The sequence below is a fragment of the Echinops telfairi genome, unplaced genomic scaffold, assembly GCF_000313985.2.
Source record: "Echinops telfairi isolate 266 unplaced genomic scaffold, ASM31398v2 ScPeMD7_31;HRSCAF=116, whole genome shotgun sequence".
NCBI lineage: Eukaryota > Metazoa > Chordata > Mammalia > Afrosoricida > Tenrecidae > Echinops > Echinops telfairi.
In genome coordinates, this window is record NW_022103928.1 from 63,562,774 (window position 1) to 63,583,418 (window position 20,645).

Genomic DNA, 20,645 nt, shown 5'->3' on the forward strand with positions numbered 1-20,645 from the left:
CACCAGCACCACCACCACCACCACCTCCACAGAACCACCACCAGCACCTCCACCACCACCATTTAGGCAAAACAACAACCAAAGTCACGGCAGCAGCTAGCAATTACTGAGCCTGTAATGTAGACCAGACACTCTGAGAAGCTCTTTCTCGTTATTATCATCTCATTAACACTGATAGCAACCCTGGAAGTCACTGTTATTATCATCTCCATTTCCTATGCAAGGGGACGAAAGGAAGGCTCGGAGAGCGAACTCAACTTATGCTCGGCTATGCAGCTAATAAATGTCAGATCTGGATATGAACCCAGGCCACCTACTCTGAGTGGTCTTGTGGTGCCTTGGGGGGTCTTCACCGAGCTCCTTGATGGCGGCCCCCGCTGTTACAATGGAGTAAAATGAACAGCTCTTTCTTCTCAGAGGGGTTAGCTACTATCATAGAAAAGGAAAGTTCAAGATTCATACCACCCATACTCTTACCCACATGAAGGAGAAGACTTGGCATTCTAAACCCGGCAACTGTTCTCTTCTCCTATTAAACAGTTACAAAGGAATATCCAAGCGGGGGGAAAAAGTGGGGGCTGGTTTTGTTAAAGAAGTTGAAAAATGTGCTTTCAAATGAGAACCACGTGTGTGATTATTCTTCATCCTTGGTCTCCTCCTCCACCACGTTGAAAACAAGCTACCATGAGACCAATGCACACGTCCACAGAAAGACAGGAAACAGGAGCGGGCCCTGGGATGCCAGGCAACCCACGCACTGGCGAGGGAAGCGTGGGAAGCATAGGAGACTCCCGGCAGCCCCCTCACAGCAGAGGTAGACGGCACGCATGCGTACACGGGGAACTCAACAGACTGCACACCCTGCTCCTGGCAGGCCCGAGACAGACCCGTGTGGCCGAGATTAGTGTAGAATAGCTGGATTTATGCCAGCTTTTTTTGTTTTCAATATCATCCCTCCCGACCCCGATCTGGCACAAACAAGCTCTGGAATTTGAAAAATTGGGTCATCATTTCTGAATTCCTTGCTTTCAGCACAGCGCTCAGTTGGTCTTGTTGACTGGCTTCAAAGTCCAATTTCCTGAGCTAACACTTCCTGGTCATTCGGCTGGGGAGGGGGCAGACTTGCCACACACCGGGGCTGCCGTTCCCACCAGCGGCCAGCGTGCACTAGCTCTCACCGGTGAGCTGGAGGCCATCCTCGCCCTTCCTGCTATTATATACTTAACAGCATCAAATATGCCGATTCAAGCCCCACTTCAAAGGCCGCCATTCTTCCTGGGAGACCAAAGGAAGGGAAGATATTACGGACATCCTGGTCTCATGGGTGATGGATGGCTTTTCCCACAGCCTTCCGCGTTCCTCAGAGCATGGCTGGCCTGCCCACGGGGACACGACCAGGGAGTGAGACGTCACATACAGCCTTAGTCGGGGTCATAGGGCGTTCTCCAGACCTGGATGAGTAGTGTCTGCCACGCAGAAAGTTAGACATGACCTGGCTCTGCTTGTGAGGAGCCCTGATGGTACTGAGGGTTAGGCTCTGGGCTGCCGATGGCAAAGTCAGCCGTTCAAGCCCACCAGCCATTCCTGGGTAGAAAGACGAGGCTGTCTTGTCTGCTGCTGTGCACACGTAAAGGCTGGACCACCTGGGTCAGGGCACTTGGGGTTGTTAACAACTTGATGGTCATCAGTCTAGTTCTTATTGGTTTGGTTTACTTTTAAATCAAAAGCCTGTAACTTATTCTGTCTGGGAGCAAGGGGCCTGAGAGCCCAATGGTTGGGGAGCAGGCTGGTAAGCTATGGTGGGAAGTCTGAACACACCAGCGCTCCTCAGGAGAGAAGAGGCAGGGATGGATTCTGAGAGGGGTGGCAGCCTGGCACCCCCACAGGGTGGTCCTATGCCACTCGGTGGGCTCACTGCGACTTAGACTGGTCTCAGAGCTCAGAGGCACACAGCCCCCACCCCCACCGCTGTCTAGGAACAGCTCTTAAGATTCCTCACTGGATTTTCTAGAAATGTTCCCAGCAAGTCCCAAGACCAAGGCCTCTCATCTCTGTGCTTGTTTCCCTGCAGGTTTTCCAGGCTGGCTGGACAAACGATACTCCTCCTTTCGGAGTAAGTAGACAATGCTTCCTACTTCTTCCAAGCGACCAGCTCTAGGCTGATACCATCGCATCACAGTGCTGCGCCTGCTCCAACCCTGGCCTCCCAGGAGCGCTGCCTGTGAACAGGAACCTCATGGTGAGGCCCGTTTGTGAGCCTCTAACAGCACTCTTGTACTGGGTGTGCCTGGCTTCGGGGAGCACTTCTGGAGCAGGAACATGCACATGCCAGCCCCAGGGTCAAGTGTGGGCTTGCTTTATTTGACCTTGGTTTGTTTGATTTTATTTAGACAAAGTTTCCCAGCCCCCCCCCCCACCCGGGGGGCACAGGGGACCATAAAATCCTTACCTCTTAAAGGAGCCCATTGTTAGCAATTTATTCATCACCGCTCCCTCGACCTCGCCGAAAAAGTCTCCTGTCTGTGGGGAAGAAAGGGCCCATGTGAAGAAGTCAGCACGCAGCGTGCACACCCCCCAACTCAGCGGGGACACAAAAGGGACCAGTCTCTGTCGTGGGACTGAGCGCTGCTGACCAGGATGGCTGCCACATCCAAAGGGGAAAGGCCTTTGGGGTGATGACAAACCGTGTTCCACACAGCAAACCAGTGAGCAGACAAGCGTAGCTCTGCAGGGCTGGGCCACACGCCGTGACAACAAACGGGCCTGAAGTGGGGCGCCCACACCACACACCGGCACACACCACTGCGGTGGGAGGAGCAGGTGCTACTCTGCCTCAGTCCCTTGCGATGAAAACACTGCTGCACAGAGAGAGAACAGCCTGTGAAGAGGCTTCCTACGGTCACCACAGCATTGTAGAAATTCCTGGGTGAACAGTTTAGGGAGCCCGAGTAGTCCTCTTCATCGACCCTACACATTTCCCCACAGTTGAGAAGCCATCCTTTCTCACAGTCACTCTCTGAGAAACACTCCTGTTTTGTCCACTGGCAGTTACTCCATTGACAAAATGTAGAGTGCCCAGTCCTTGTGGAGAGGGCCCGGCCAATCAAGAGACTCTTATCTCTGGCTCTTTATACCATCAGGTCACTGGAGGCCTGGCAATCCCCTCCCTGCCACCAAGCGATGCTTTCTCAAGTCTCGTTCTCGGAGCTGGCTGGGGTTTGCAATCTTTGAAGGTTGGGATGAAGAATTAACATCCAGACTTCTGGAACCTCTCTCATCTGCGCTATCCAAAGCGAGGGGGTATACGGTGAGCAGAACAGAAGGAAGAATCAAGTGCATCCCCCTGCCAACTCCTGGGGGGCAGGGTGGCGGCTGCATGGAGACCTCCAGAGAACCCCCATCTGGATTGTAAGTGCTCAGAGAGGTTACAGTTTGCATGTGGTGGGTGGGGGACAGGACACTCCCAAATTATATGCATTCCTTAGGCCTTGGATTGAGTACACCCCAAACTCCATTACAGCCAACTGAGTGGGCTCAACCGTGCACCTGGGGGGGTTTAGGCAGAAAGGCCTATGGACTTCACTCCCAAGTCAAGAGAGGAGACTGGAAGGAGGAGGAGCTACTTCTCTGATGGAAGAGTGATTTTGCCCTTTTCACTTCTGGGAAACCAGGAGCCTCGTCCAATCTCGGTGGGTGTGTCTGCCACCAGGAGCGAGGAGGACATTGTGTTCCCTGTGTGAATGCGCCCGTGTCCACGTCCATGGAACTGGCTGTTTGCTGGGGAATTGCGCTCACCTGGGAGCAGGAAGCCAGACGGCATTCCACAAGCCCGGACAGTGCAGGCTGGCACACTCACTCACGGGCAGGGAAGGGAGTCAACCTAGAGCAGCCAGAGGTTTGCTGGAGCCCCTCCTTCACTGGTTTAAGCGTACCCCGGGAAGATGCCCGCCACCACCTTCCAACAGGGCCCATGTCTGCCCCACGTGATGGTGACAGAAGACAGAGCGACTTCTCACAGGTGAGGGGGTGACCCCTTGCTGCACTGCCCTGTGGATGTCTCAGTGCTGCTCTTCTCTCCATCTTACCATGAAGCAGCCCAGAAGGGCTCTCAGAGAACAAGCCCCCAAGCATCACAGCCGTCAACACCCCCTGGAGTGAGTGTCCTTCTGCTCAGCACAGACAAGTGGGAACTGACAGCGGCACCTTTCTCTTGCCCTAGGCCTACTGCCCCCGGGGCTCTGGTGGTGATGACAGGTAAGTGTCGGGAAGCGAACTGCAAGGCCAGCAGTTTGAATCCGCTGTCCACTCCACGCGAAAAAAAGAGGCTCTCTGCTTCCATAAAGATTACAGCCTTAGAGACCAACCTACCTCGGGTCACTGTGAGTTGGAAGATCTCCCTCAGTGACATAATTGGCTGCTAACTGTGAGGTCTGCAGTTCAAAACCAGCAGCAGCTCAAGGGGAGAGAGAGGAGGTCCTTCTCCTGCACTGGTAGTCCTTCTCTGTCCACGGGGTCCCTATGACTGGCTCAAGGGGGGATCTTTGCTTTGTGGGTGTGGGCCTTCCTGTTCCCTCAGACACTGGCCCCCGTTCCCTGGAGCCATGCTTCCTGCCCAGAGCCCACCCATTTCCCTAAGTCTTGTGGCGTTCTGAAGCCCAGGAGACTGCCAGCAGGCTGCTCTGATTCTCAGCCGTGTCTTTTCCCCTTCCTATCCGTAATTTTTCAGACCTCAAAGGCATATTACCCCGCATTGTATTTGGGGGAAGGTAAGAGGGGAGACCGAAGCGTATTTCCTCCTGTTACCCAGAGCCAATAGTTGATCAACTTTAAGCTCAGACCAGAAGACAAAACTTAATGACAATCAACTATTTTAATGACAAACTAATTTACTAAGCACTGATGGGCCTATTTAGTCTTCGGAGGACCAAAAAAATTTTTTTAATGTATTATAAAGGGCTTCATGATCAGATATTAGGAGGCTGATCAAGCTTTCTGCAGGAAACTCTCATTTCACCGAGCCCTTCAGGAAGCAGGTCCACAAAGGCAGCCGGTTACCCAGACTCGTTATGGAAAGGGAGCGAGCTCCGGCCTTCTGCCTTCTCCCCCAGTAGAACTGCTTTCCGTGGTCTGTGCGTGGCCTTCTCGGAATGGACCACAGTAATGTAATGGAGCGGGACGTTTTACTGGGGAGCCTTTGCTTCTCGGTTGCAGTTCTGTTGATTTTTGCTCATAGTCAGATTTTCAAATCCAATAGATGTGTCTGTCCTCAGCCCCAACGTGTGCTTTCTCCCCTTGCCCAGCCCCTGCCATCGAATGGATTCTGACTCTGAGTGATCAAGAATGTTCTCCGACTGCCTCTGAGACCTGTCCCTCCGTGCGGAGAGCCCAAGGTAGTCCTTGAACTCAGCAAGCTAATCTTTAAGAAGTAGAGATGAGAAAGAAAGTCGTAAACAGTAATTGTGCACATACACGTGCACACATACATGCATGGGTTTCAAAAGTCTGTGGAAAAAATAGAATGAAAAGATAGTGTGGTTCCTTCCATAGACTTTCTTGAGTCTCTTCATGTGTGCATTTTATTTATTTTTAAAGTTTAACAGTTTTACTAGCACTTCATGCACCAGCCATACAATTTAATTATTCAGTCACATCGAGAAAAGTTGTACAATCATCGCGTGTGCAATGTAAGAGGAAGATAAAATATCTTTGGGTTGCTAAATCCTTTCAAGAATTTCTACAATCATGAAGCATTGATGTGGCACAGCAGCTCAGAGGAGAGAAAACAGAAATGGAACGTTCTGGAGGCGAAAGAGCAGACCCTGAGCCCCAGCCCTGCCCCTGCCCCCACGGGGAGGTAAGCGTTTATTCTTTGGGGCTTGGTGAGAAGTAGCCTGTGACATTCTTAGAGGGACAGAAGCAAGGTTTAGAATAATCTCCTGCTCTGACCCCTGCAAACATAGGCCACTGTCTTTAAGGATTAGCCCCCAGCTCGGTTCCCCTGGCCCAGGTAGGGCTTATCACTCACCTGTGTGTCGTCTTCAGCCACCAGAATAAATCCGTTATTGTCTATGAGGTAGCAGTTCACAGTCTAGAAAATAAAAACCACTTTCAATACCAGGTCCTTTTATAGGAAGTAATGGCTTTCCAATCTGAGAGAAACTTTGGGGGGGGGGGGTTCGTTTTCGGGGAATTCCTCCTTAGGCTGTGGTTAAACTAACCCCAGTGTTTACAATGTGAAACAATCAAAAACAAAATACCAAATCGCCTTGAACCACTTAGATCAGGGTGAGGAATAGATACCCAAAGTGATTCATGATAGTTTATATTCCTTTATTAATATTATTTATGTGAAGTGAATACTAGTCCCAGGAACAGAGCGTCCGGAGGCCACAGAGTCGAAGGTAGGGAAGCCCAGGCTATTTTTAAAGCAAAACGCTAAACACACTCACTACTCTAATGATGCATTAATGAAAACCCGTGTCAGCTCAGAAGGCCATCAGGGGACCAGGTAATATTTTAAAAGTTGTTCGTGGACAGAGGCAGGGGGAGGGGCAGACTTCTGCTCACAGGGGCCCCACAGGCGGTTGGTTCACACTGTGTTTGTAATTGGGAGCTGGATTTGGGGGCAGGGCTGTCCGCTTTGGGTAGCTCAGATTTATAAATGGTAGAAAGCAAGGTAAACCCAAATCTTTCCATCCCCCACACTACTTTAATCTCAAGTGAATGATTTGCTACAGGCTACGTTTTAATTACAGTGCTGTGGAGTTTAAATTTAAGGTTTAATTCCATCCTTGATGTAACTCAGCTTCTATTTATTGTAGCTTTACATACTGACTGCAACATTTAATTTGTAACATGTCTTTACCCTGAGCCCGGATTCCGGATTCCGCCTAGCTCCGGGCCACTGTGGCCTGGTGTTTGCTGCAACAGTTCCCTACGCAGGGCTTTGCAGTCTGGCACAAAAGCACACGGGCTACTCGGTCTGCAGGCCCGGCATTCCCACGAGGCTCTGGATGAGGGTCCCCGAGAGACCAGGAGCCCTGCAGGTACACTCTGCGGTGTGCAGGACTTGGCTGCTTTGGTGAACTGCTCTCAGTGCCCCACCGGGCCAAGGGAATGACCTGGTGGACAGCCTGTTGGTGCTTTGAGGGTGTGGACAACGGGCTTGGCTGCAGTAACACTCCTCTCCCGCTGGTGGGAATCTGGGTAAACTGGTCCTCAGCCTTAGGAGACAGCATTAGGGAAGCAATTGCCAAAAGTTTTGCTGTCCCAGATACATGTGGGTTCACGTGCCAAGTTCCTTAAAATAAAACACAATGAAATTCCACAGTAGGTGGATGGGGGAAACAAAATATGGTCCCTAGGTGAGGGGGCGTCACAACACTTGTGCAAAGATAAGGGATTTTTCCCATGAACTTTTTGAAGTTCCCTCCTGGACAATGAGTATGTGTTAGGGTAAGTCAACATTATTGCTAGTGGAGTTTTCAGTTCACACCTGCATGGATTCATTACAAACGAAACGCGTTTAAACAGGTCGCTGTGATCAGAGGATGGCTGCAGGCAAGCTGCCGTAATCTGGTTAGCGGCCTCCAAAAAGGGAGTGTTGTGTGACAATCAGCTAGCTCAACGAGCCTATCTTTCCACCTGTCTTTCAAGCAAGGTGGGAGCTCGGGAAGGTGATTTTATGGAATGACCCACCACCAGGGATGTGTCTTGGCTTTTCCAATGTGATCCCAGGAATCAGGTCCTGTCAAAACAACAGCTTCCAAGGCCATCCGCCGGGCCCGGGAGATGCAAGGCACAGTGATCAGTCAGGAAGTTCTGGTGACTGTTTTTAAGGCCCCAGGGGTGATCTGTGTCAGATTTCCCTGAAGAGCACAGGACACTCCTTGGGGGGGTGGTAGTGGGGGGCGGGTGGTTGTTATAAGGAAGGCATTTTCAGAAAACTGAAAATGGGAAAAATGCTAGGAATTTGTTGTAAGAAATCCTCCCCCATCCCAACCACATATCGGCTCATTCCTCAGGGGGAGAGAGGCAGTCCAAGAGAGTTTCAATGAGCAACTTCACCGCATCCACCCGACAGCCTGAGTTTTGTCCGTGCACTCAAAGTCTATTGAAAATGAACACAATAGGAGTCTCCAGAGGACGCTACAACATTGTTTTGGTGTGATGTAAATCAGAGAGGGGAGGATTCTTTGGGGGAAGGGTGCAGCGGTTCTCAACCTGTGGGTCGCAACCCCTTTGGGGGTTGAACGACCCTTTCACAGGGGTCACCCGATTCATAACAGTAGCAAAATAACACTGATGAAGTAGCAACAAAAATAATTTTATGGTTGGGGGTGGTCACCACAACCTGAGGAACTGTATGAAGGGGTCGTGGCATGAGGAAGGTTGAGAACCACTTGGTTAGAGAGATGGAAACAGTACCTTCAGAAGTATATCGACTTCTCAAAAACCAAAAACTCCCTGCCACTGAGTTGATTCCGTCTCATAGTGACGCTGTAGGACATGACTGGAACTTTAAGATCCACTCCAGATGCACAAATGACCAAGGGAAATTACCAAGGAGAAGACATGGGCACTTCTAAAGAAGATGATTTCAAAGGCCAGGGACCTTAGCCAAATATTGAATATATATATATATATTCAATAAAATTACATTTACTTTTACGATTTCATTGGTAGCTAAGACCAACACTGCGATGGAACGTGTTGCTGATTCCCTGTCTACGCCGGGTTCTTCCCGGCTTGGTTTCTCTGCAGGTGCTCCGTGTTCCTTCTCACGGCCGCGCTGAGCGGGGTGGGGACCAGACTGGCCGTCAGAGGCTCACTTCTCGGGTGTCACCCCTTGCTTCCATGCTCCTCCGAGGGGCATAGAAGTCGCAGAGACAGAAATTCTCAGTTTCAATTGAGAACTGTCAAAGCAAGTTGTCAGAACAGAGACATGGCCGGCTTGAGCACTCTCCAGGTGAGAAGTGGTCACACGAAGCAACAAGTGACCCTCACTCAGACGACCGGTGGTGGCAGGGGCAGAACACCCACTCCTGCGGTCCTGAGTGCGCACACTGTCAGCAAAGCGCTAGCTTTCCCAGCAGGGGCGGACGCCGAGACCGACGAGGGTGCTCTTCCCTGATGCAACGGCTGGTAGCACATACTGGTGAGGGCAGCAAACACCACAAGATGAACCGAATCCACATCGCAACATCATACTTGGTAACAAATGTTGTGTTTCACATCCCTTATAATAAATAAATGCATCCAGGCAATAAAGTTAATTTGGGGGGGTGAAAGCATGACTCCAGAGTGACAGAGAGAAGTGAGCGAGACTTCAAACCAGATGTCCAGCCACTCCAAATCCCACCCTCCTTTTCCTCCTGGTTGTCCCCTCTTCCTTCCAAAGACAACAACATGACATGGCTGTAGCTTCAACAGCCCTCCTGATCCTAGGAGATGTACTGAGGACACCAACTGAGGCAACCACAATGGCCCCAGGAAAATCAGCAAGAACCGATCTCATGGCTAAAAGTGTGCTCATCCACATGGAGAAGACATATGCTGGAGCACAAATCTAATCCCTTGAACGCTGAGTCAGAGCCCTCATGGCGTGGTAGGGCATCTACTGAACTGCTAACTGCAAGGGCAACAATCCCAACCCATGAGTCCCTCCTGGGGAGAAAGATGAAGTTGTGTCTCCTGAAAGGATTTACAGCCTTGAACATCCACTATGAGTTAGAGTCAACGCCACACCAGTGTGCTTGACAGGCTTCGTTATACCTTAGATGCAATCTTACTGGGGGCAATGGTGTCTTTGTTATAGGAATGAGAAGCTATCACTCTGGTGTGTCTTACACCTAATCCCTTTTGAGCTCTGCAAAGTAGATGAGATCAGATTCACATTTTATATGCAAGGATGGTGCAACACTCGGAGAATAATCAATGCAATCCATCCCAAAAATAAAACAAAGAAATAATCATCTCAATTGACAGAGAAAAGGCATTTGACATCCATTCCTTTTAAAAACAGGCAGTATATTAGGGATAGAAGGGCTATGCTTGACCATAACAGAAGGTCTCTACACAAAGCCAACCAGAAGGCCATCTCAGCAGAGGGGACACTGAACGCGGTGCCCTGGCCGAGGAGACTGGGGTAAGGATGCCTTCTATCACCCCTCCTACTCAATGGTGTCCTTATTTTCCTGAAAGTCCTTGCCAGAGCTTTCAGGCAACAAAGGGGAAGTCCAGGCATCCACTTCAGCAAAGAGGAAGCAACACAACACCCTATCTGCACATGACAGGATCCCAAAGACCCTGAACGAAAATCTTCCTAGCTAACGGACAGATTCAGCAAAGGGGCAGGGCACGCAGTCAACACGCAAACGTTAGTTGGACTCCTTTTTACGAGAAAAGAGCAGCCTGTACAGGATATGAGGAAGACAGTACCACGGCACTGGTTCCACAAGAGCCACCTGCAAGATGAAGCACTCAAAAAGAAACAGAACCCGAGTTAAGAAGAAGGCTCGGCCAAGGAACATTTCCCAACCCTACACAAGAGACTAAGAGAAACCTACGTAAACAGAAGAACGCGCCACGCTTGTGGACAGGAAAGAAAGGTACATTCTGAGCGTGTCAGTCCTACCCAAAGCAATCCCAAACCAGACTATGTCATTGCCTAGAGAGATGAAAAACGAACCCCCATGTGGCAAGAGACCTAGGATACGCAGAGCATCACTACGTCAGAACAAAGTAGGCGGGCTCTTATTTCCGGATCTCAAAGCCTACTACACAGCCATGGAAGTCGAGACCCATTTTACACGATCATTTCCCTACGGCATTATTAAAACTGTTGGACAAAATGTGGCCTGTGCCGGTGAAGGTCCAGAGAGCCTGGCGCCTCCACCCCTTGCTGGTGAGACTGTGAAACAGCTCCCCCTGCGGAAAGCAGGATGCTGCTTCTCCAAACATCTGCACAGAACTGTCCCAGCATGAAACAACACTCCCTCTACTTCGCGGGTCTCCCCCTCGCACCCATGTCCACTGCAGACCTCTGCACAACAGGAAAACCAGCCATGAATGGGACGAAGACTGAGCAGAGGAATAGCCAAGGCGCACAGAGAACTATGGGTCTTGGATTCCCTTTGTTCCACAAGGACTTCACATTTTGTTCCAGAAAAGGGGACATAGTCTCTTGGGTAAGGTTGTTTCTTTTTGGTGAGCACTAATGAGCATTTTGTTTTGGACCAGCCTTGTCATTTTTAAAATTCTTTCCTTCTTAAATTCAGATGCTGTCACAAGCACTACATGCATATGTTTCAATTACAATGTTACACAAAATGAGAAATACTACAGGAGATCTCTGATATAAGGGGGAAAGGTTAATAGAACAATATAACGACTTTCATCTAGGAGGTAACAGACTTTGGAGATTGCCGAAGGGGAGGAGGCCAGGGTGGGAAAATGGAGCAACAGGTGTGAACTTGGGTGAAATGGAAGAGAGTCGTCCACAAGAGGGAGAAGAGAAATCAAGGGACACTTGAAGAGTCCGATCTTGGGGCTTCGTTAGTCGTTTAAGTGGTTGAATACAAGGTTGATGATCTGACATATAAACTCCCATCCAACCATCTAATTTGCAATAACGATTGGCTTTAAAAAATAAACACTGCTTTTATAGGAAAAATCGCATCTTACTGACCCAAAGACTTGATAGTCGCATTGTGCGAGCTAGGTTTGATGCCAGGTCAGCTTCAGTGGGCCAGGATTCTCCATGATACAATGTAACACAATGTGATCAACTCGATGGTGTGATCCTCTCTGAAGCAGCCAAACAGCTGCGAGCAGTCCATCTCCTTGATCTGGTCACGGCCTTCATGCAATCGGTGGACGTCGCAGTCAGGGTGTGGCCTACTCTTTGTACAAATTGACAGTGTGTGGAAGCTGACTTCTACCACTGGATCTGGAACCTGGTTCATTGGCCTCGTGTTATACTATCTGTCCACCCTGAGAGTCATCAGTGGACTGCCAATCTCAGATTTAATCAGTTCGGCACCCTACCAGCCTGTGGTCTTCTGCTTCTGTTCAATGTTTGGAGAGGCTGACAAATCCAAATACAGAAGTCAGGCAGCAGCAGGCTGGTGGCTTCTCTTGACAAATGGCTTTAGAAGCTGGTGAACCCCACATCCAAAGATCAGGTAGCAGCAGACTGTTAACTTATGGGGTGGTGACGTTGGCAAATCCGTCATCTGCAGGACAGGAGGAGGCGAGAAGCTAGCTCACAGGGCTATGGGAGCTCACAGTGGCTCTTAGGTGCCATCAGGTCTGCGACAACACACAATGACCCTAGGCACCACAGCACAAAACCCTAAATAGCCCTGCGCCACCCTCACATTCATTTTGAGGCCTGAGCCCATGGACGCAGCCACTGTGGCCACCCATACAGTCCAGGGTCTTCCTCTTTTAAGCTGTCCTTCCGCTTCATCAAGCATCATGTCCTTCCCCAGGGACTGGTCTCTCCTGACAATATGGCCAAGCGTGTATGACGGACGAAGTTTTGCCATCCTTGCTGAGGAGCACCCTGGCCTCCTTTCTTCTAACACAGATCAGCTGGTCCTTTGAGCAGTCTGTTGTGACTTCCGTATTTCCTCCAGCACCACCATTCCAATGCACCTGCTCTTCTTTCACCTCCCTTCTTCCAGGTCCAACTTCCCACATGCGCTAGGAGACAACGAAGACTACCTTGGCTTGGGGCAAGTAGCAGTGCTTACAGTCACACCCTTGTTCTTCAAGCCTCTAAAGAGGTCTCATGCCTCAGACTCACCTCATCCAATACGTCTTTTGGTCTCTTGCACTGCTGCTTCCAGGAGCATGGATTGTGGACCCAAGCAAGACAAAATCCTTGAGGACTTCAATGTTTTCTCGATGTAGCATGATGCGACCTGCTGGTCCACTTGTGAGGATGTTGGTCTTCTTTACAGTGAGCGGTAATCCATTCTGCAGGGTACAACCCTTGATCTTCATCAGCAAGTGCCTCAAGTCCTGTCAGCGAGCAAAGTCATGTCATCTGCATACCACGGTTGTTAAGAAATCTTCCTCCAATTCTGATGTCACTTTCTCCTTCAGAGAATCCAGCGTCTCGGATGATTGGATCAGCACACAGACTGAACATGTATGGGGAGAGGATACAACCGGGACACACACTTTTTCTGATTTTAAACCATGCAGTACGCTCTTGTGGTGTTTTCAGAACTGCCTTGATCCGGGTACAAGTTCCTCATGAGCATAATGAAGTGTGCTAGAATTCCCATGTTCCTCAAGGTGATCCGTGGTTTATCATGGCACGGTCAAATGTCTTGCATAGTCAATGAAGCACACATAGACATATTTCTGGTATTAAGATGGGTCTGCCATCAGCAAGGATAGCCCTTGTTCTACGTCCTCTTCTGAATCTGGCCTGAACTTCTGGCAGCTCCCATCAATGTACTGCCGCAACCATTGTGATAGCAAGCAAGCCATCACTGTGATGACATTAGCACATTTTACTGTGTGTGACAGTCACATCGCTCTGTAGTCTGAGCGTTCTGTTGGGTCCTCTTTCTCTGGAACGGGCACAGATACGGATCTCTCCCAGTCAGTTGGCCGTGAAGCTGTCTCCCAAATGTCCAGGCACGGGTGAGTGCTTCCAGTGCTTCTTCTGCTTGCTGAAGCATTTCCAGGGGTTTTCCAGCACTTCCTGGAGTCTGGGCTTTGGCTAATTCACTTAGTGTAGTTTGAACTTCTTCCGTCTGCATAATTGGTCACTGCTCATCTGCTATTTCCGGAATCGGTGGACTGTCAACTAGCTCTTTTTGGTACAGTGACGCAACGCATCCTTTCCATCTTCTTTTGATGCTTCCTGCGTCAGTCAGTATTTTGCCTCTAGAATCTTTAAAGATTGCAACTCGAGGCTCAGCGTTTCTGAGTTCTTTCTGTTTCAGATATGCTGACCCTGTTCTCCATTTAGGGTTTCTAATTCTAGAACCTCGCACATTTCATTTTAATATTTGGCTTTGTCTCCTCGAGGTTCCCTTTGAAATGTTCTATTCCGTTCATCGACTTCATCTTTTCTTCCATTTGCTTCAGCTACCCTATGATGAAGAGCGAGTTTCAGAGTCTCTTCTGATGTCCACTTTGATCTTCGGTTTCTTTCCTCTTTTTAATGACCTTTTACTTTCTTCATGAATGATGGGCTTGATGTTCCTCCACAGCTCCCGGGTCTTCTGTCATTAGTGTTCAATGTGTCCCACCTGTTCTTGAGACATTCTCAAAATGCATGTGGGAGCGACTCAAGGTCACATTTGGGGTCCTGTGGACGTGTTTGGATTTTCTTCAGCTTCATCCTGAACTTCCACAGGAGCAACTGGTGGTCCGTTCCACGGTCGGCCTGGCCCTGGTTTTGGCTGCTGATTGGAGCTTCTCCAGCATGTCTTCCCACAGATGTAGTCAATTTGACTTTTGTGTGTTCTATCTGGAGAAAAACCTATATAGTTGCCTTTTGTGTTGTTGAAAAAAAGGTTATTTTCTAGAACAAGTCTTTGGTTTTGCAAAATTCTCTCGTGCTTCATTTCTATCATCAAGTCTATATTTTCTAACTACTGTTTCTTCCTCATTGATTCCAACGTTGGCATTCTAATCATTAATAGTTATCAATGAATCTTGATTAAATGTTTGATCGATTTTCAACTGAAGTCGTTGGTACAATTTTTAAATTTCTTCATCCCCGCCTGTTGTGTTTGGTGCCTGATTGGAGTATGAGTTGTCTTGATCCGGTTTCCTTGAAGGCAGAGAGCTGTGCCGCCATCACAGACAGCCTTGTGTGGCGTGATAGAATTCTCAAGATCCTTGCTCACAGTGAATTCCACACCATCCATCTTGGCGTGCTTGCTGTACTCCTGGCACCATAAAGCATCCAACTTTCTGATTCCAACTGTCCAACACCAGTCTATCTCAGCTCACTAATGCCTAAGATACTGACCTTCATGCGCCCATTTCATTTTTACCACTTCCAGTCCCTAAATGCAGACTTCGCACATTCCACGTTCCGATCCTTAGAAACTTTTTGCAGCTGTTTCTCCTTACATTGGGTCATGCCCCATCAGCAAATGGTGATCACGAAGGCCCCACTCCCCAAGGCTTTACCTGACTCCTGTCACTGTGGTTGACTCCCCTCCAAGAACCCAGTTTCTTGTCAGTCACATGTCAGCTCAAGTGGCCTTGGGCCAGAGGGGCCTATTCTCCAGCGGTATCTCTGACAATGCTCTGCTTCCTTTATTTAGGCTTTTATTATCTGACGACGCTTCAAAGTCATGCATCGATTTTTGGTGACTGTCTCCAAAACGGAGAACCAAGTCTCTCCTGGTTGTCTGTTCTTAGTCTGGAAGCTCTGCTGAAACCTGCTCACTTGGGTGACCCTGCTGGTAATACCAGTGACAACGCTTCCGGCAACACACTCGCCACAGCAACACACTCGCCACCACAGTACGACAAACTGGCAGACAAGTAGTGGGAACTGATGCATCCAGATAGCAGGCTGAAGGCCTCTATAGCTCAAGAACTAGAGGACCAGCAATGGTGAGAGGAAGGCAGGATTAAGAGAGGGAGTGAGCTTCGCTAAAACAGCCATCCATACCCCCACTGCTCACTTACTGGCAACATTATTTGGATGGAGAATGGCGACATCAGATCTCAAAAGGGAAGGTGAGTATACCATTAGATAATTGTCAAATAACGTCATTCCATAACTGCCAAACCACTGGGAATTCTGGCCTGGTCAAGGTCGCACTACTGTTACCCAGAGCAATCCTCAAGTGCATCCACCGCTGGGTGGTTCCCGAATGAAGATCCCTGGGCACTGTGTTTCCTCCACCTCTTCAAGGATGTCTTCCACAGGCCAGGGACAAGGCTCAGAAGGCTTTAGCAAGTCTCAGTCACAATTACTAGCCATACACTCCATCCCCGATGGTCACAGTGAGCTGGTATCGACCCTTTGGAGGTGAGTTCTGAGTGTTGGAATCCCTTGGGATAAAGAATCTTACCCACTAGCAGTCCTCCAACCATCCAATGCCTCTGTGGAGAGAAACTTCTCTTCCTGCACATTCTTCATGAACTACTGCTACGCTCAGCCGGAGACGGCCACTGTTGGAGAGGAGAGCAGGGAAGGGGAAGGGGAAGGGTGGAGAACCCACAGTGCCCATGGTGAAGCTGAAGAGCAGTTAGGGACCTGCACCCTCTGTCCTAAGTGCTGGCTCCAGTTCCTTAGACTGCAGTAGAGCCTGAGTACCTGCATGTGTTGTTTTCCATGTGGAAACCTCTTCTTGTTGCCCAGGTATTATGTTTACTGCCAATTCACTTCTTAATTTTCCATGGACTCTTCAGTGATCCCTCCACTGACTACACATTTGTTTACTTCATAGTATTTAACAAACGGTGTCATGTCATATGCTTATCCCCTCTGCTAGGCAGGAAACTCCAGGGGGTCAGAACCCTCTTGGACTCTTCTTTCCATTGTATCTCCAGAGGTTAGCTGGGTGCCAGACACAGAACTTTCTGAATGGTCATCTCTTAGAATCAGAAGCAACTATTTGTGCTGGGTGGCATGGGATTTCTTAAAAGTCTTCAGTCAGCTTCACAGTCAAACCTTTTAACTCATCTGATAAAGGCTCTGGCTGTCCAACCAAGATGTATCTTTCAAAGATGGGATGACATCTGACCAAGTCGGCTCCATCTACCCACCCAAAGGAGCCCTCCAGAGGGGGAGATACAGGGCTGGGTGCAGACAAAGTACTTCTGCTGAGTCTGAGGGGTCTGAGGTGGGTTTTCAGTGTAGAAGACACGCCTGGAGCATGTGAACCGGATGAGCCCAGAGCTATTTTTAACGAGGACTTGGTCAATGAAGGAGAAGGGTCACTGGGAGGGGACCTGGCCTCAGAGGCTGAATGAAAAGCTGTGGAAGTCTGAAGGCAGGTGCAGAGAGTTGGTTGATGAGATGGAAAGGGGCCTTGGTGGGGAGGCAGGCCAACTTTTCCAATAAAACAACAACAGAAGAAGAAAACACACAAACATATCCATCAAGTGGTTGCTGAAGCCAAGGCAAAGAGGAAAATAGACAATAATTTCAAAATGCCACCTGTCTACATTGGAGCATCAGATTGAGTTCAGAAATTAGCTCGAAATCAAGGGTCACTTTTCAAAGTAGATCACCATTGCCAGGACGTCGACTTTGATTCACAGTGACCCTAGAGGACAGAGTAGAACTGCTGCCCTGCCCGGGGTCTGCAGGGCTGTAAGTCTACACAGCAGCCGACTGACAGCCTTCTCTCTCTCCCGTGAAGCAGCTGGTGTGTTCGATGGTCAACCGTTAGGTTGTTCACCTCTGGGCGTTCACCTCTGTACCACTAGGCTTCTTGCTTCTACGGTGCATGAACCTTCAATGACAATGGGGTGGGGTCTTATCCCTTTGGTTGCCAAAATGAGGCATGTGGCAGTACAGAGGAAGAAACCATAACTTGTGTTCGGCGTGCCCAGGTGCACCTGTCAAGTACCTGAGGTATGTATGCCACTTGTCTAAGGTCTTATGTTCAGGCGAGCCACCTGTCAGTGAGAAAACTCTTCACATTTTTTCAATGTATGGCTGACATTTATTGAGTGCCTGCTAGATGTGAGGGGCTAGGCACTTCTCATATATTCTGTCATTCATCAGTCACCATTGCTCCGTGAGGTGGATTTTGTATAGTTGAGGAAACTGAGCACAGAGGGTCTCTGAGGCTTTCCCTTGGTTGAATCGCTTCTTCGAGTCCGATTGCAGTAGGACGCTGGTGGGCCCAGCTCTATGGCTTAGATCTGGAATCATCATGCTATCCTGCCTCCTAAGTCAATCACCTCTGACATCACACAGATATGGGTAGTCTGCCTCTAAAAGGGGATCCAGTTTGAAATGACACACATGTCCACGGAGCAGAAGTACTGCAGGGAAATACTTTTATTCATCCAACTATTGAACTCTCCATCTGGGGTGGTTAGATTTTCATGTCAACTCGAGTTTGTGCAGGGACAGAGTCCATCCTGTCAATCAAAGGTCACAGTCTGGTGACAGCTCTTAGGAAAGTGAAAGAGACACTGAGGTCCCCTCCTCTCTCTCTCTCTCTGCTCATCTGATTCATTGCTTTCTGGACTCTGCTTGTCTCCAGGGGCAGCCCCATGTGGGCCTCCTGACCCTGAGCAATGTCAGCATCCTGCCCTGTGGTCCACTGACTTTGGATCAATGGGACTCTGCACCCATTGGCCTGTGATCTCCTTGCTTTCTGATTCCCCTTTTTTGGTCACAGGAGGTCTGTAGCTATGTGAGCCTGAAGAGGCAACAGGATGGCATCAGACCCATGGACAGAAGATGGACTGGGCTGGATGCCTTCTTGACACAGGATTATTTCTTAACACCAAGCTCTTTGCAGTGCATACAGAGTGTCACTGCTTTTGTTTCACTAGACAACCCAGCCCAAAATGCCATCCAACCAACCGTCAACCAAACCCCCAACCAACCACTCAACTAACCAAGCAAACACCCATTCATCCATATGACCATTCATCCAACTAATCAATCAATCAAGCCACCAACCAACTACTCACCCAACAAGTCAGCTACACAACCAAGCACTCACTCATCTGTACAACCAAGCAGCCAATTACTTAAGTCATCACTCATTCAAGCACCCACTCAACCATACAAACAGTCACCCAACCAACAACTAGTGGCCCAGCCTTAACGGAGCACCACCTATGTTTCAAGCTGGATCTGAAGCATACTGAGAGTCCTGGATTAAATGCCCAACAGGAAGGCCTGAGTCTCCTAACAATGACACGTGTTGTTGATTTTGGAATTAAAAACCCAAACAAACAGTATTCTTTTCCCGTTACTCTTCAAATGGCTGTAGGGCACAGAAGCAGGAGACCAGTGAGAGGAGAAAGCCCTCTTGTCCAAGTGCAAAGAGAGCTGGTTCTACTGGCATAACACGTCGAGTCCATTCCTGACACGCACGGGAGTTATGTTCTATAAAGTCACTGCAAAACTGGACTTAGCAAATTCAGAACCATAGTTCACAGAGGAATTGAAATTTCAGTTCCTGCGAGCCTCTGGTCACCACGAAGCCGTCACTCAACTAATACAGAACCTGGCTTTCTGTGTATTTCTATTTGAAGATCTTTTGTTTAGCACTCGTTTACAGTGTTGACTCCCTGACATTTGCCGCACAGTCCACAGCACTACAGCTCGTGTCCGAACACAGCTTGTCTAAGACATGGAAGTGTCCTCCTGCTCACAGACACCGTGCAGTCCCGCTGCACTGTGCTTGGCGACCTTGGGAAACAGTGGAATCGCCAACACCAAGATGCAAGTGCGAACGCTGTGACACGGAATCCCCGCTTGCTCCCCGTGGGAGAACAGAGACAGGAAGTCAGAGCCTCCTTGCTCGAGTCCAGCTGGGAACGAGCGTGTCTGGTGACTCGAGTTGCGGCTGTTCTGTGCATTTGCATGTGGGTGACTATGTTGATTTGGGGGTTGCAAAAAAATTTTAGTGAATGGGGAAACTTAGAAACATGAAATCCATTAATACAGAGAGTGGCTGTGTTTTCGATAGTCACCGTGTCCTCTCCCTACCAGAACTGCTCCCGCCTTAGAGCTTGCCCCTCATTTCACTTAGGACATCACCCTCTCACTGCCGCTTCCTGGCAGGCGACTCTGAAGGCTCCCAGGGAGAGGTTCCAGCATCAGATGTTCACCGTTAAACTTCTATTCAGTTTATGCAAGGCTGTGTCACTGCTCTGAGGGCCTCTCCCCCTTCTTTGGTAAATGAAACCTGGTTTTCACAAGGTAAGTAATGTGCCCCGCCCCCCCCCCCCCAGCCAAAACACACATACACAAAACCATACCCACTCTAACTCTTTAGGAAACAGTTTGATCCTTCCTCTGTTGAGCAGTTGGTGGGTTTCAACCGCTGACCTCGTGATTAGCAACCTCTTGTCTAACCCATAGCACCACAGGGTGAAAAAGCTAAACAAGTCCATCTGCATACAGGGCTTCTCACCCTGTAGGACTGATGGAAGCAGACCTCACAGAGCAGACGGTAGGTTCCAACCAAACACCTTTTCATCGGCAGCCAAGTTCTTGACCGCTGGACCATTCGGGCTCCTAATGAATAATAGCTTTAGGGGAAGTTCACTTTGGGGTTGTGAGCCGAACAAGTTGGGCATCTCCTGAAAAGTTGGCTGGCTTCTACTGTGGCTCACAGATAGATCGTGGCTCTCTTTAGAGTGGCAGCCAGGGCCTTTTGCAGACGACACAGGGTGGTTCTTACTTCATCCCGCACCCTCTTTGGCTCTCTGTGGTGTTTCCTTTGCTCCTGTCTGTCCGTCTCTCTCCCTATCTCCCCTGGCTGATGTTGGCGAGAATGCACACAGCAAAGCACAGGCCAATTCAACAGTTTCTACAGGGACATTCGGTGGAGAACTGGTGCTTGTTCTGGGTGTATTTTTTTCTTTCTTTCTAATCTATGCCTACATTATATTTTCTGTGTTGAAATGATGGGTGATTAAGATTCTTTAAACCCTTTTGATCACCTGGAAGG

The 20,645-nt window shown here is 49.2% G+C and overlaps 1 protein-coding gene across 1 annotated transcript in view; it reads right to left on the reverse strand.

The window, feature by feature from the left end:
- CACNA2D3 (calcium voltage-gated channel auxiliary subunit alpha2delta 3) overlaps positions 1-20,645 on the reverse strand; it is a 982,973-nt gene that overhangs the window by 65,707 nt on the left and 896,621 nt on the right. Inside the window, exons 32-33 of the mRNA XM_004702433.2 lie at positions 6,026-6,088; positions 2,450-2,520 (exon numbers count right to left, since the gene is read on the reverse strand). Coding sequence (XP_004702490.1) covers positions 2,450-2,520; positions 6,026-6,088 — 134 coding nt within the window. The remainder of the gene's footprint in view (positions 1-2,449; positions 2,521-6,025; positions 6,089-20,645) is intronic.